Genomic DNA, 15,972 nt, shown 5'->3' with positions numbered 1-15,972 from the left:
TCAAGCAAGGGGCACCGCTCCTGCCCTCTGGTATATCAGTGCCATCCATGGCTTGAGACCATTTCCACAGATGATCTTAGTCACTGCATTTCAGCTGAGATCTGACACCAGGCTAACCTTCTGGTTGAAAATGCTCGCATATTAAATGCAGATGCCAATTTTTGCATTTGTAAAGCTGGGCCTGAAAGGGCTCTAGAGTAAATTAACATTCCTGAATTTTCCCGCAGGATAGATGCGCGTTTATGCTTCCATAAATAGCAAAGAAACATTTATTCTCACAAGTGCAGCCATACTTTTGAAAATCTGTTGTCATTTATTGTAGTCTGGCTTAATGCAGATTTTTAATTGACTTAATTTCTCTATGTGATTTGAGCAAAGGAAAGGGGAAGGAAGGAGGTGTGGGATTACTATTATCTGTGTGTCCCGAGGCTGTTGCTTTTAAATTTAGGATTATAACTGTTATTTAAGAGAATTATCCTTGACACACATGGCCTCAAGAAAAGGTCTGAAAGCAAGGGCCAGAGCAGTGTTGTCAGCTGACAGCCTGAAGCAATATCTTTGAAAAGGTCTGAAATTGTCACTTCTTGTCTAGAAGATGACCTCTGGCACTCCCAGCGCTGCTCTCCCTTGTGGAAGAGGGGAGGAAGGACGATGCAGAGGCAAAAATCTATCTTTCTGTTCCCTCAAGTGAGGCTGCTTGTGGTGGCCCTTGAAGAAGACTTTTCCTAAGCAGGTGTTGAAGGTGGTGGTTGGTAAAGGGAGGTCTTGGACCAGCTGGAATGGCTGCGCACCTGGACCACCCCCAAAAAAGGACAGTTTGGGCTAGGTCTGGCTGAGCGTGGTGGTAAAAGTGGGTGTCCTTGAGTCAACCCGATGCCCCCGCTTCTGACGTGGATGTCCTCTGCTCTTACCACAGAGCTGCTGTGCCGGGTTCCCCAAAGCAGGATTTATTTGTGGTGCACCTCTTTATGTAAAACATGGTTTTGTAGTGCTATGTTGTAAAAGTATTCAGCTGTTTGTGCAAAATGGTATGTGAAAGTAGCTACGGATGCATGCAGTAGCATTTATAGTCACAGAAGATTATATCATCGTAACCTCAAAACATTTCCTAGGTGTTCTGCCTGCCCGCTTTAGCTTCCTCCTTCCGTTATTAGCCGTACCGAGTCTGAACCAGCTAGTTATACACGAGAAAGTCTCTGCTGGAATCTGAAAACTACTGTGAGCTTAATTTTGACCTTAAAAATTCCTGCTCTAGGAGAAAAAACTTCTTTAAAAATGTTGCTTCCCTTAGTTTCAGAGGTGTATACTTAAGGGAAATAAAATCTTGCTTAAACTAATACAAAACACAATAAATTCCCTTCCTAACAATTAGTTATTTTTGAGTGTGTCTTGACCATAAGCATGCAGATAACGGTAGAGGTGGATGGGGCAGATATGGAATTCTTACGGTAACCATCCTACTGTGACCCAGAAAACAGCGCCACTGTTATTCTACATTGAGTATTTTATAGTTCTAATGCATACAACATGAATTTAATTAAGCATTGAATTAAATGTGTTTAATATTGAGAATATTCTCAAGTCAGTATTTGCTGTGGCTTCTTGCTAAATCAACATTACAATCCTGCTTTCGTTTCCCTACAGATGATGAAACATGCCTGGGATAATTATAAGCGTTACGCATGGGGATTAAATGAACTGAAACCCATATCTAAGCAAGGACATTCAAGCAATTTATTTGGTGAGTAGAGTGTATTTTTGTGCTTAGCGACGTTACTATAAAACAGCAAATCAGCTGAAAAGCTTATAGGTGATAAACGTGTTCTTTCTACCCTCTGTCATGCAGTGTGGTGTTTCTTGCTTATGTTATGTACAAAAAGTAACAGTAAATGATGGTAATGACTCCTATAGATTCCCTTCTGAATGAGAATAAATGAAGCATGTCATTGCTGCATGATAAAGATGTAGTTTTTTGCATTAAATACTCCCCTGCCGTAAATTTTTCCTATGAATTGGAACTCATTGACACCACATTCAATAAGCAGGAAGCAGGAAACAAAACCTGTGGTGGTGGGGGGGGAAACCCTGTACAAGGAACAAAAGATACTCTACAGTCATGAAGGTAGCTGAAGCTGTCTGCAGTCCTCAGGAATTTATTTCTGTTCCTTAAAAAATGTGTTAATCTATGTCAGTCGGGCTCCCTTATCAGGCTTTCTCTTTCATGAATATAACCATTATTTGCACCTCTAAATGTTGCATGGGAGATGGTTAAATAACGCCCAAGTTGTTATGAGTGTAGAACAAATATGGGGCTGAAAAGTTCTAGTAGGAGAAGCACACCGCAGAAATCCAGTGTAATGAGGCAAGACTTTTTTGATGTCCAAGTGGGACATAGGGCTGGATAAATAGGAGCTGAAGAACAGCAGCATTCTGAGGAAGCATGAAAAAGCAATCCTATGAACTGTCATCATCTTCAGTTTTGCAGAAAAATGAAGGATTAAACTGTTTAACAGCAATCTTTGTATTCAAATAGCTTCTGTTTTCCAAACAGAAAGCTGAAAAATGAACTAATTTCTATAGTTGAGACAAAATCAATACATTATTTTGATTTTAACAGGAACTTATTTTGTTGAATGTTTGGAAAAGATAGTTTGAAGTGGAAACATTTCCTAAAACAGCCTAAATAGAGCACTTATCAAATCCTCAACTATATTTGGAAGTTGCTAAGAGACAGCAGTTGTGATTACAAAAATAATTTTGAAAATACATCATCTACGTTGATCTTGCTGCACTGCTTGTCTACCCGAAGAAACATAAACAATTTTACTAGGTGATTATTACATAGTTAGTTACTGAACTTTAAACATGAATTGGGTGCTTGAAACCAAAGTAGTTTGGGTGAACTTCAGGGTTAAGTCTGGCTTCTGTTTTCTTCTATTTTCTTGAAAAGTAAAATATTTTTATTATCTTCATTAAGATGACTGATAGTTGTGCAATTTAATATAATATTTGAAGAACTACCTAATGCAATCCTGTTTCCTATGTTTTCTTGGAGGACAACAAAATGGCACATGATGTCTTGAAAATTAAAGTGCTTAATGTAGTTTCATGTGGAATCAGAAGTGGTATAAAAATTTACAAGGTTTGAGTTTTTAATGATATTGCATGGATTCACAGAAAAAGCCATAGAGGTATTGACTTGTGAAATTCTTAAGCAGGAGTTCTGTTGATGTTGTTTAAGAGTAAGTCACTGCAGGCACTATTCAGTGTGAAACAGGACAAGCATTGAATTTGAAAATAAAACTGTGGTTAAAGGAGTAAGAGCCAGAGTCAGTCTAAATGCAGACCACTTTCTCATCATGGTCATCTAGTATAAGATCTTATTGCTGAGGAGATTTCCTTAGAAACATCTTCACTCTTATTGATCTTGGTGGCAGATCAAAATAAGCATTAGGTATCTTTCTGCTGAATTGCTTTACGGAATACTAAAGAGCAGCATATCTGCAAGCAGTTCTGTCTCATAAGCTACCCTTTCCTGAATCCATAATATCTCTCTCTCTTTTTTTTTTTTTTTTTTTTAAGAAACAAATCCTTGTTTCTGTAATAGTGTCCTCAGATCATTAGATCTGATCTGTACCTTCATGTTTGAATTCAACAAATGCCGCATTTTTCATAAAGCAATAAAAGGATGATCTGGTTTTTCTTTTTTCTTTTTTTTTTTTTTGTGTCAAATAGTTGAACCTCTTTTTTCCGTGTGAAAGGACAAACAAGTTTCTTAGTTTCTTTATCTTCTTTGTTTCTTGTTCTTTTTTTTTTTTTTTTTTTTTTTTAAAAAAGATTGCAAATGGCTGACTACTTTTTAAGGTAATTCTTAATTCAATTACTTGAGAATAGGTTACCTCCAGCGTCCCACGAATCTCCTCACAACCTTCAGAAATCAAATAAGACCTTCAGTTCACTGTCATCCATCATGACTATCTCCAACTTGCCATGATTGTGTTTCCTTCTTGCTTCTAGGTCTCAATTTGCAAAAAATACAAGTTTCTGGTTGTCTTAATAGCAGTAAGATATAGCATATTTCATTAGCCAGCTTTTTAATTTTGAATACTTTCCCTCCTATGCATTAACTGGTGCAGTTATGGTACTTTGCATATATTGGGAGTGTCTTGTTATGGGATGGAGACTTCAGTACCTCACTGTGGGGAACTGCAGGTTCCAATGCTGTAGCTCACTTAATGTTGTACGGGTTAGAGACAGTATAGCTCTCCTGACACAAAAGTGGAGAGTTGTTTTCAAGTGGTATTGCTTCTAATTTGATAAGCTGAGGAGTCTTTAGACTGGTAGTCTGTAGACATATTCATGTGAGAGGAAGCAACTTCTGCACCTCATGTGTGCACACTAAAAATGTTTCAGCCTTTCTCTAAAAGTTAATTATGTGTAAACTGAAATAATTTTGTTTCAAGCCAAAGCCACGTACTTGCCTCTGACCATTGCAAAGTCTTTTCAGCACATCCATGTAATGTTTTGATTTCCTTTTAATTTGCCACTTTAGCTTTTACCATGTTGTCTTGGCAAGTAACTAACATTATTGTGGGCTCTTCACAGTCTACTCCAACTGCAAAGAATTCAGTTACAATAACAACTATTTGAAAAGGCAGAAGTGAAAAGTCATCAGTTGTGTTGTCTCTGTAGCATTCTTATTAGTTAATTCCGTGAAGTGTACAACTATTTCTAGACTTATCAAGTGAATTGGAATAGCTAAACATCTGTTTGCACCATACCTGTGCATTAGCAAAATAAGGCTTGTCTCCTATGCTGCTGTGACTTCTGCTGTGAGTAGTAATCGTTCTCTGCCCATACCTGGTAGAAAGTAGGCCCTGAGTAAGTGCTGTTAATTTTTAATACTTTAACCTTTAAAGTTTCAGATTACTGTCAACAATGTTTGCTAAAATAGAGCTCTATCCATCTACCCTCCTAATGTGGAAGTGGCAAAATCGCAATTTTGCCAATTTTTTTCACAGCCCCCCAACCCAGGAGCTATTCCTCTCCAAGCCTTCTGTACTAACTTTAAAACTAATGAGCATTGCTGCACTAGCAGAGAGCTCTTTCTAGAAGTGTTTTCTGCACTTAAGTGAGTGTTACTAAAGGGCTTTTTTAATTATCTGTAACTGTATTTCTTGTGCGGTATTGCCAGTTTAATAATACTGTAACTTGTGGGCATAGTATAATTAGTCTCTGCAAGTGAAAAAGGACCTTTTCTGGAGGGGGAGAATGAGATATTTAATAAATACTCACAATCTGCAAAGCCAAAGTACTATAGTTTAGCAAGATCCTATTCCTGCCACTTTGAACTGATTTTTGTAGTTTCTTCTACAGAGTATTGAGGTGTATGAAGATTTTTAAAGCCTGCCAAAATTGGTATTCAAAACTGACTTGCAGTGTACAACAATGTGTATTTTTAAACTGTAAGTTTATTAATACAGCTCTAGAAAATGAATTGTACATGTATTTAAACAATATGTTAATTTAGATTGAAAAGCTTCAACATCCCCCCCGGCCCCCCACATCTTGTTTTTCTTCACTGTTGCTGCTGGATTCCTTGGAATTCTGGATTTCAGTATGTTGTCTGAACTTTGGAAGTAAGCCTGACATCTTTCCCAACCAAATTAATAGAAACTCATCTAAAGAATAACATTAGCAGATATGTGGATGAATGACTCAACATAGCATTTGTGAGAGGAGGTCATGCTGCACAACTGCTGCTATTCAAAGGAGTTGGTCAGTATGAAGACGAGTTTGTTGTCTTTTTAGATTTCCAAAAAGCATTTTGGGGCGTTATTACTGGCCTCTCACAAGAATCCATTGCTGCTGAGGCCATGCTCTCAAATCGCTTATCACAGAGCTGGAAAAGCAAGTGACCAGAGTGGCAGTTTGGCAGCACTAACAGGTTACTCGAGGTAGTTACAGCAATGGCAAACTGCAGGCAGTTCCACGAACCCACAAAGGATTCCCTGACAGATGATAATTGCACTTTGAAATAGCAAATGAGGTCTAACATACCGAAATTTAAACTAGCACATAGTGGCACAGGAAACAGAATTCTAAGTTAATACAGAGAACTGGTGGACTTGAACTCAAAATAAGTAGTAAAGGTTGAAAACTTTTCAATACGATATATGGAGATGCGTAAAAAGTGGCATAGATGGGATGAACAAGGATTTACTATTCCTTGTGGGGGAACAATGCCCTTTGTAAGGGGTGGAAATATCAAATCAGTAGATGGCATGTTCAAACAAACAAAAGAAGGTGTTTCATAATGAAGCACGTAGCTGAGCTGCACGAGTGCCAGAAGCGTGGTGGATACCAAAGGCTTCCATGGAAAGCAAAGAAACAAGCAATGGAGGAAAAACTCATCGAGCTCTAGTAAATACAAAGGTACCAGAGCTGTCTCTAAAATGCACAGATGTACAAAATGCTAGAGATTAAAAGAGTATTCTAGAACTATCACAGCATTGTTTCATGTTACACGTGTGAAAAAAAATTGAGAGTATTGTTTCTTTTCCCACTCTTACCAGCCGGTAATAGTGGCTGAAATTAAAAATGTTAGTGTTGTTGGGGGGTTGCCAGTACTTGAGTAAGAGTTTCATATTTTGGCATAGCACACTTTAATAATTAATCACTCTTGACACTTTAAATTGCTAATGATATCAGATAGGAACCTTTTCAGTGAACTTTAAATAGAGGAAAACACTGTTTTAAAATCTGAGTCAGCTTTTGGAACAATGCTCTAAAAAACTTACAGCTCTAATCAAAGCGTTAATCTTGTCAAACCTATACGTATTCTTGAATATGTTGAGAGTAACATAGCTCAGTTGTTTATGTACAATGTATATGCATATAGACCTGAAAAAATTGGATGCTTGATTGAGTTTTCAAATTTGCATATTTAATGTTACAAAGTCTCTGGTCTTACTCCCCATGTTAAGAAATTCTGAACTGTTCTTAATGGCCAGATTAAGATAAAATTGTGACAGCTTTTATTTCTGTATTTTTGGCTGGAATTTTCAGTCTGAAATGACAAACTGGAGGAAGATTTCATAGAATACATCTGCTTTGACTTCAACTTGAGCTTCTTCAACTTAGAATAACGGGAAGGTGACAACACAAGTTTGCCTCACTGGCTGAAAACAATGAACGGTCTAAGATCAGGGTGGGGCTGAGTGCAATTCAAATAAAGCTATGTATAAAATTTTCTTTTCCACAGTAGTACAAAGTAGCCCTAAAGAGCAGTTCTTCTGACAATAATAGAGGAAACATTTTTTAACCTTTTCACTTTATTTGAAGGGACATCCGTTATTATTTTTATGTGCTGAATTTCCATCGTATTAAAAAAATTACAAATATAAATGTCCTATGTTAATTTTCATAGTTTATATCAGGACACAAAAATGTAACTTTTTTTGGAAGAAAAAACAATATTCTACTCATCTTCCACAGTCATGCAAGAACAAGAAGTCCTAGTTTATGATGCTTGTTGGACGGTGAACTATTATAGGTGAGGGAGCTGATGCATAACATGACCTGAGGCCACTTCATTTTTCATCTTTCCTTATCTTTCATTTTTGTCGCATGCTTTGCTAGTTTCCTTCCATTCAGAATATGACACAGAGTCAGAAAAAGAAAAGCAGTTGAATTTGAGAAGAGTAGGGAGCCTGGCTTCCATCCTGTTATAGGCAGTGCACTAGGACACATGTCTGAAACTTTCCTCCGTGTAATGTTCTGTATGATATGCTTCCAGATCACAAATCTTCATCTGTTTCACATATACGTAGGCATATATACGTGTGTGTGTATAAATATCTGTCTCCAAATATATTTGATGGCGAGGAATGTGGATGTTCTGGAGAACCAAACCCCAAACTTGGTATACAAGGGATGGGAGGAAGGTTGTAAACAAACTATTTAAGTGCACCAACATGCATTGATTCTGGCATCCTGGCTGTATTCTATTTCAGACTCTTCTGGCCAAAATATAAGCCATGTCTAAAAGCCTGCACTAGACAAATAAAAGCTTCTCTTGGCCCACCCTCCAAACAGTTTGGCCATCAGCCAGTTGTGGTTCTTAAACCATATGGCCACATAAGCTCCATCACAGAGCTGTGCTAATGTTTGTCGTCTATAGCAGTTCTCCCTACAGTCACACCCTGGAAACTCATACAAAGTTATTCATCCTCTGATGGCTTTTTTTATTCTGCTTTTCCTGCCCACCCCTGAGGCACTACTGTGTTCTCTACTGTAAATCTCCAGTTTGTGTGCACATACCTTTGCGTTGTTAGATATTAAAAAGCATGTTGTTTAAACGGACCCACTACGCATTACCCAGAGGTGATCTAGACTGCTCTATGCTTTATATCATGCTATTCTGAAATGCTGGGTAATCAGTCATCTTAGTTAATCATCCACAAATCTTGTTAGCAGGAGGTTCTTCTTATTTCCTTCCAAATCACATAAAGATTTCAAGTGTTTAAATGGAAAGGATGCTCTGTAGATGCTGCCACGTAGTCCAAGTTTCACGTTGACTGATTTCTTTTGCTTTCTTTTCAGTTACAATAGCTTGTAGGCTATTTAGCGTGTTCTCTATTAATCACTTACATTGGAATAAACGGTAGCGTTAGTAAGGAGGAGAGGGAAAAACAGAAGCAGGTTCAACAAAGGAAGTAAAATGGAGCATATATGAGTACTTGGTCTGGAGGTTTCGGGAGAGACTAATAAAGTTTCACTTTGGTAGGCTTGTACATCTGGTTATCTCTTATCATCAAAATTACTCGCTTCAAGCTTATGTTTTATGAATTTCAAGTCCATTTTCTCTACCTTGAGTATACTGTATACTATTTTTGTATTGTCTGCAAAATATATCTGTAATTACCTGAGGTGTATGGATTTGCTCCAAGTATTGCTTGTGATACGTTCCTCCTGCCTAGGACAACTATGAAACTCTACCATGGTGACTGCAACTTTGCTGGCACTTTTTGTAACCCAGTGCTCACTGTTAATCAAACATACAGCATTACCTTAGATGTATAACAAAACAGTCTTCCTGTCCAAATATTCTGAGTATATGAGTGTGTATTGTAATTACCTAGCAATAATCTTTGCCTCTTGTAGACTATGACTGCTGTGTAATTCCTTGGGAACATTGTGTAGGAACTAACATGAATGATAACTGTATTTAATAATTTATGTGGTGTGCTTTGAGAAGCATAGCATATATAGGCTTGTGAAATATTTGGTCTTATTCCATAATAAGAAATGTTCATTTAACTTCTTTGCATTCCTTTTGCTTCCTCCCCGCCCCCCATCCCTTGTTTGGCTGACTGGTTATAAGTGAGTTGCTCAGCTACACCATTTCCTTAACGCTCTTAAGTTTGGATTATCCTGTTGGCTAATTTACTGTAAACTGCAGTTGTTCACAAGTCATACCTCTGGCCTCTCAACTGACACTTTAAAAATGCATTCTGTGTTCTTTTATCAAGAATTCTGAAGTATAACTCTTCAAGACAAACTTGACTATTTAATTATCACATTAATTGCTTTATTCTTTTTTCTGAAGCCTTCAGAATAATAGCAACAGTTGTTTCAAACAAAGTAAGACCTACCTGAGATTATCCCATTTTCTCCTGTCTGCCTGCAGGGAGAGGTCTATGCTCTAAGCAGGTCATATTGGCCAGATTTTGGGGGGGGGATCATAGGAAGTGGGTGACTCCAATTCCTCAGTAAGGTTGGATTCTCCTCTTTTTGTTCTGACTCAGTAGTGAGTTGCAGCTCAAGTACTAATCCTTAAAATTGAAAGCTCAAGTGTTCAGGGGTGGTGTTAGCTGTATTACGAGAAGATTATCACAAGGAATGTCATTGCACAGTGAGCCTATCACAGTCTACTCAGGCAAATCAAGTTATAGACGATTTTTCTGTAAGTAGAGCTCAGTTGTAAAAGTTCACCAGGAGCTGCTTTTGTTGTACAGAGTTACTAAACAACTCCAGGGCCTTTGGAGTGGTGTTCTTGAGCACGTGTCCTCCAGCAGTTCTCCACACTCACTCTCACTTTCTCATGAGCTCAGGAAAAATACAAGTTACTTAGCCAAGTTTAAAGGAATGCTTTTCCTTTAATATGAGAGAAGGGTGGCCAAGCTCCAAATAAACTCTGGGAAGAGAGGATGTCCTTCTTACCAAAGTAGGCTGCAGTTTTATTAGTGGGGTATTTAGGGGAAAATATATAGATTACTTCCTTCAGAGTAGGAAAGGAACGTTCCAAAAAGGATACTATAAGCAATTAGCAGCTGCTAAAACAGAGAGAGCATCTGGTTCTGCTAAATGTACTAAGTAACTTTTACAATAATCTCAAGTATTACTTTGTGTAAGATGATACAAATGGAAAATTATTTTCTACCTGGAAGTTTAAGATAAGAAAGTGATGTCAATCCTGCTATATGGAGGTCTCCATTCACTTCTCCATTTCATGAGAAAGCAGAAAACCTTGATGGTGGTAAACACAAGAGTTGACTGAAATAGGGGATTTCCTACTTAAATATATAATCCACTTCTGATACTTGATAAGTCTACAAAACTAAGTTTACTTTTTCATCAGGTATTTCAGAGGCAAGATGATAATCGAGTTCTCGAATAAAGTTAGTTGTAGCTACTGTCTTGTTATCTGCCCGGTGCAATCAATTGCTGAATAAGTAGTCAGCTATCTGCCTGAGTCATTAGCCCTGCTGGGGGAGAGGGATTGGATCTAATGACTTCCTCTGTTCCTTGCAGCCTAATTTATTTTGTAATTTTAAGTGTTTACTTTTGTATCTAGGGTCGTCTTTAAAGTATATCTTAACAGTAGCTTCTATTCATAATGAAGATTGTTGGAGCCAAGTTCATAAATATAAAATTGACACTCTTCAGTAAATAGGAATTAAAATTCTTCCTAGACAAAAAATGGTGTTTTGAAAAGGTCATTGTAAATTTGAAGGAAGCATGGGAAAGTCGTTTGAGTGGCTTTTTCTCCCTCACTCAACCCTCCATATTAACCTTTCTGTACAGGCTCATGAACATTTAATCCATGCCAAAGTGAACATACTGATGATACTTCATCTTGCAGCGTTAGGTGAAGGCTAACTCTTATCTGTCTCTGTAACAGAGGTAGAAGGATATCACTTTTGCAGACAACCAGAACTTGCACTGAAAACTGGTGTCCGGCAGTCTCTCCTGAGCTGAGAAATTCACGTGTGTGCAAGTTTGCCTTTGCTCCCCCAATGCTCTCTTGTGCAGATTACATGGTGATGCACAGTATCAGAAAAATTGTCTTTCAGAGAGGGTACTTCTTAAACGGCTTTCCTTACTGAAATGTGATCAGTACTTATCAGCTTCTTAAAGCTTTATGCACATTATTGAGTATAAAAACAAAAAAGCAACTGATTTTTTTTTCACTCCAAACTGGAAGAAACAGTTATTTCTCAATTTATCGAGATTTATTGTCTTTCATGAATTACATTTTACAGTGAACTGTTCCATAGGTGTTTAAAAATGCAAAATCATGGCTGAAAATGCGGTGTGTCAGAACTGTTCTTTAAAACTTTGTTAGTGGAAGAACTACTTAAATATTACAATGTTGTGTTGTGGCATGGGAATCAAAGTTAAGGCTGTGAATTACTAGTTGCCCACTTGAATGCTTATACACCCAATTTTTAATTGGATTCATTGAAATTGAATTTTGAAATTAGAATTAATTTTAATTAGATCTAACTGAAAAGCCATCTGTTGGAAAGTAAATCACTGGTTCTTCATGTATTGCAGGTAACATTCAAGGAGCAACAATAGTGGATGCCCTTGATACGCTATACATCATGGAAATGAAGGAGGAGTTCAAGGAAGCCAAGGAGTGGGTTGAAAAAAACTTAGATTTCAATGTGGTAAGTAGAGTTGCTGATTAACATTTAATGCTCTGTTTAGTCTCCAGGGGCCAACTGAGGACTGGGTTCTAATATTGCTAGCATGATACAAGGCTACAGAATTTAGATCACTGGTAGATAAAACAAGACAGGAAGCAGAAACATAATATACTTACTGCTCTGCGTATATGTGGTTTTTCAATCTGAGAGATTTAGGTAGATAGGAGGTAACAAGCTAGACTGAAGGAGGGAAAAAGGAATAGAGTATTTACCATTGTAAAGTCAACAACAAACTTTTTAGCTCTTTCGGGTAGAAGAATTGGGACACTTCAAGCAGTAATGTTTTAGTTATGTAAACACTTTACATTTTCACTTTGTGAAATCTTCCACAAATTAGACTTGTGTTTTGGGAAAGCTACACGCCATACCTACCATTTAAGTTCATTTGTGTATTCTAGTAAAATTGAATCCCGTGAGTTGGGCTGAACTGTTGGCACAAACTACGCTGCTTTAGTTTTGTGAGGCACCAGGTCATCACAGCTGCATATACAGATCATCCTATTAACTAGTAAATAAGCAGCTGAAAGGAAAGTTCATTATTAAAGTTTTTATTTTAGAAAGGCCCTGAACAGGCAAGAACCTCTGTAAAACTTCAGTTAAATTGAGTAGTCCTGGTTCTGGTTTTTGTTTTTTTTTTTTTTTTGTGGACTAGACTATTTATTGTAATTGCTGGGTACAGAGAGCTAATGGAGTACCTCTGCTGATCAGTGTAGTAAAGTAGGAAAGCATTGTAGGCACAGTACACTGAGCACTTAAAAAGCTCTTGTAGTTGACGTGTGTAATGGTAGATACACTTTCTGAAAACAAAGTACTCTTTCTAATATATTATGCAAAAGTCAGGATTAATTAGCTTCTCTTACATGCTTGAGAATTAATTATTTTAAGAAGGAGGAGTTAATAAGTGGATATTATATAGTTTATATAAGCAGCAATTTAGTGTGCATTTATGTTTACATTAATAATGTAAATACAGGATATTAAACTGTGCTTCTGAGTAGTGTCAGATGTCTGAATGACATGCTAACTTTATCTTGTGCATAAGATTTTTTTTTTTTCCTGAAGGAATTTTTGTAATACTAAATTCCTGTCTTATTAGCTTAGCATTCTTAAGGTGTTTAACAATGTAAGAACAAAACATCACAGAAAATAGCAAACTCCACTTTAAAGGAAGAGCTGAGCTCCACTTGGAGGAACATCATGAAACGCTCTAGAGTGATTTAGATTAATAACACTAAAGTCTTTGGTTTTACGTAAATCTTGTTATACTTTGTACTGGAAACTTCTAGACAGTCTTGCCTACAATTTCAGCTCCTCTTGTTAATTATGTGGCACTTATTTTTTTCTCAGTAATGCTTAAAAGCTATGAAGTCTTTCAAAATGTCTGAATTTTTGTATTGCAGTAGTTGGTCAATGCAACAATCCAGCAGGTTTACCGAAACTCCTGTACAGATAATACTGATACGCATCAGGAACAATACCTTGTTCCTGATATTCCTGTAAATAGCCGTCTTCGGTTCGACACCTCACAAAATTATTTTCGTAATACTTCATAATCATATAGAATTGAATTTTACATTGGCATCAGTAACGAGTAGATGAATTTTCCCAAAGTGGAACGAGGAAATGAAAATAAATAACTGCAACACCAACTTTAATAACTGATGTCAGGTTCTTTAATGGCTGAATTGCTTGAAGCTACTCAGCTTGTACTTGTGTAGTTTTCCACTTTAAATATAAGTTCTAGTTTCAGATGCCGTTTTGTATTTGTATCTTACAGTTTAAAGGTGGAGATTACTTAACAAAAAGAGCAGCAGGGCCCTCTCTTTTGTGTTTAAGCATTTATCATGTATCAGGCATTACTTGACATTTTCTGCATTAACGTTTTGTACGCTCTTACTTGCTCCTGTTTTAGAAACCTTTCTCCCATGAAAGTGATTTAGTTTTTAACAGCTGACACCCTGACATATCCTTAAGTGTTATTCTTTTGAGTGGTATAAAGCGTGTTTCTGTTTGATGTTTCTGGTCATTTCTTGGGCAGTGATTGCTTAATCAGCTTTTGAGGAAGCATGTTTGACCTTTATTTGTATAAAAAGGATTAGTTTTTCTCTCCATTTAATCTTAGAACTATGCTTTTTAAGTCTTCAGTTTTCTTTAAGATGTCCTTTACAAAATAGCTGTGAATGTATTCTGCAGCAGAATCTTTTCTCCTTATGTTCTACATCAATGCAGCTGGATAAAGCAAGTTTCCCTCTCTAGAAGTTTGTAATATGTCAGTCAGATACTCATTGTACATGTTGAACTATTTGGCCAGCACTTGATCATTCTCATCACCTGATCATAAAAGTTTCCAAATGTCACTTTGTAAAGTAGGCACTAGTTTATCCACATAAAAGGATTTATGGAATAAAGATGACTTAATGGGAAATGGCATCATCTCTTCATGTGTTAGATTTCAGTCCCTCAATTTAATGAATTAGTTGTCAGGGTTACTCTTGTTTACCTTCTGAAGAAAGCAAACTGTTTTGATTTTGAAGGAAACTTCTAGGTAAGTAAATGCCACTTTTCTCGGCAAACTTGTGAATTTTGGTAAGCTTGTGAGTAGACAAGTTTGGAAGCTTCCCCTTTTGGAGTGTAACATGCTTAGGCTATTTTTATTATAGCTGGAGCTGGTAGCCCTGTGATTTTATAACTGAGATATCCACGCTGCAATGGGTGGTTTTTTTCCTCTCACAACTGCTGAAATTCCTCCTATTTGATCCCTTGCTGAAGTTTCAGCCAAACTGAGTGGTCTTTCAGGAATTAAGTTGCATTTTCCGATTCTGTCAATATTTTAAGACATTTAGTCATACTTGTACCTTTGGAAAGAGTCGATGTTTGCCGTGGCTAAATCCATGGTCTTTGCGTCATGGACATGTGCTCTGTTTTCCATTCAATCCCTTCACCTTTGCTCTTCCGTTAATATAGCTGAGGATTTGGCGTGACGTCCCCACACAGGCTGCGGCCTGCGCACCCTTTTCGCGGTGCTCGCGCCTGGCCCTGCCCAAGGCTGCACTGGGCCGGGTTCTATATCCATGCGTTGCCACAGAGGAAAAAGGAGCCAGTCTTTTGTGGGATCACTGGGGAGATTGGCTCTTCCCTAGCTACAGCTACGCGCTGCTGCGTGCTTCTCTGGTTTTATTTTTTCGCCATTTGCTTTAGAACCTGCACACAGACGGAGCATTCGTAGCTTCCTGAAAGAGTTTCTGTACCACCACCCAACTTCTGCTTTACGCTGGGGAGGCAAAAGCTATCGGTCTCTGCAGCGTGAAGGGTGAACCTCAGTGGATCCGTCCTTGGGAAGAGAGATTGGAAGAGGGATCCGAACGAGATGGACGCAAGGGTCAGGAGTTGGGCAGTAGCGGTGCAGGAGCTGAGCCACGTGGCGCGGCAGCGAAGGGTTGGGAGCTGTTAAGTATTGGGATTGATGGTGCTTCGCTTCTACACCCAGGCACACCCCAGCTTCTTTAGGGTGAGAGACTGACTGACCCGTCCCCTCTTCTTCAGCCCTGCTCAACTCCTTTCCCGCAAAAGGACAGTCTTGCCCATGCTGCATACTGGGAACAGCCCTTGGCCTACGTCGTGTCCTAAAGCGTGGCTGGCCATTCTGTGGCTGGAACAACAGGGGCCCAAACCATACCAGAAGGTGCTAACAATTAAATGGTATGTGGGAAGGTGCTTGAATTCATGCCCTGACCCACTGGTCAGCCGTCTGGTGTGGGTGTAGTCAGGCAGGACCAGAGTGGGAACAAGGTGCAGAGCAGGAAGCAAAGTGCTTGTTGGGAGAAGAGGAAAATGGTTTCTTTTACCAGAAGATACCTCAAAGGTGAATTTGGATTCAAGCTAAAATAACGTTCCTGTTGGTTACTAGTGGATTTTGCTTTGTTTGCCTCATCCCTCTCTATTTTTGGTCAAAATGAAGGATGGCAGGAGGTTATGA

At 38.2% G+C, this 15,972-nt stretch overlaps 1 protein-coding gene across 2 annotated transcripts in view; it reads left to right on the top strand.

The window, feature by feature from the left end:
• MAN1A1 (mannosidase alpha class 1A member 1) overlaps positions 1–15,972 on the top strand; it is a 149,743-nt gene that overhangs the window by 37,440 nt on the left and 96,331 nt on the right. For both annotated transcript variants that reach the window (XM_069805137.1, XM_069805138.1), the window contains exons 2-3: positions 1,645–1,741; positions 11,842–11,957. In XM_069805137.1, coding sequence (XP_069661238.1) covers positions 1,645–1,741; positions 11,842–11,957 — 213 coding nt within the window. The remainder of the gene's footprint in view (positions 1–1,644; positions 1,742–11,841; positions 11,958–15,972) is intronic.

The sequence above is a fragment of the Haliaeetus albicilla genome, chromosome 17 (genome assembly GCF_947461875.1).
Source record: "Haliaeetus albicilla chromosome 17, bHalAlb1.1, whole genome shotgun sequence".
Taxonomy (NCBI): domain Eukaryota; kingdom Metazoa; phylum Chordata; class Aves; order Accipitriformes; family Accipitridae; genus Haliaeetus; species Haliaeetus albicilla.
Note: the sequence above shows the minus strand (reverse complement) of the source record. Positions and strands in the feature narration are given on the sequence as shown.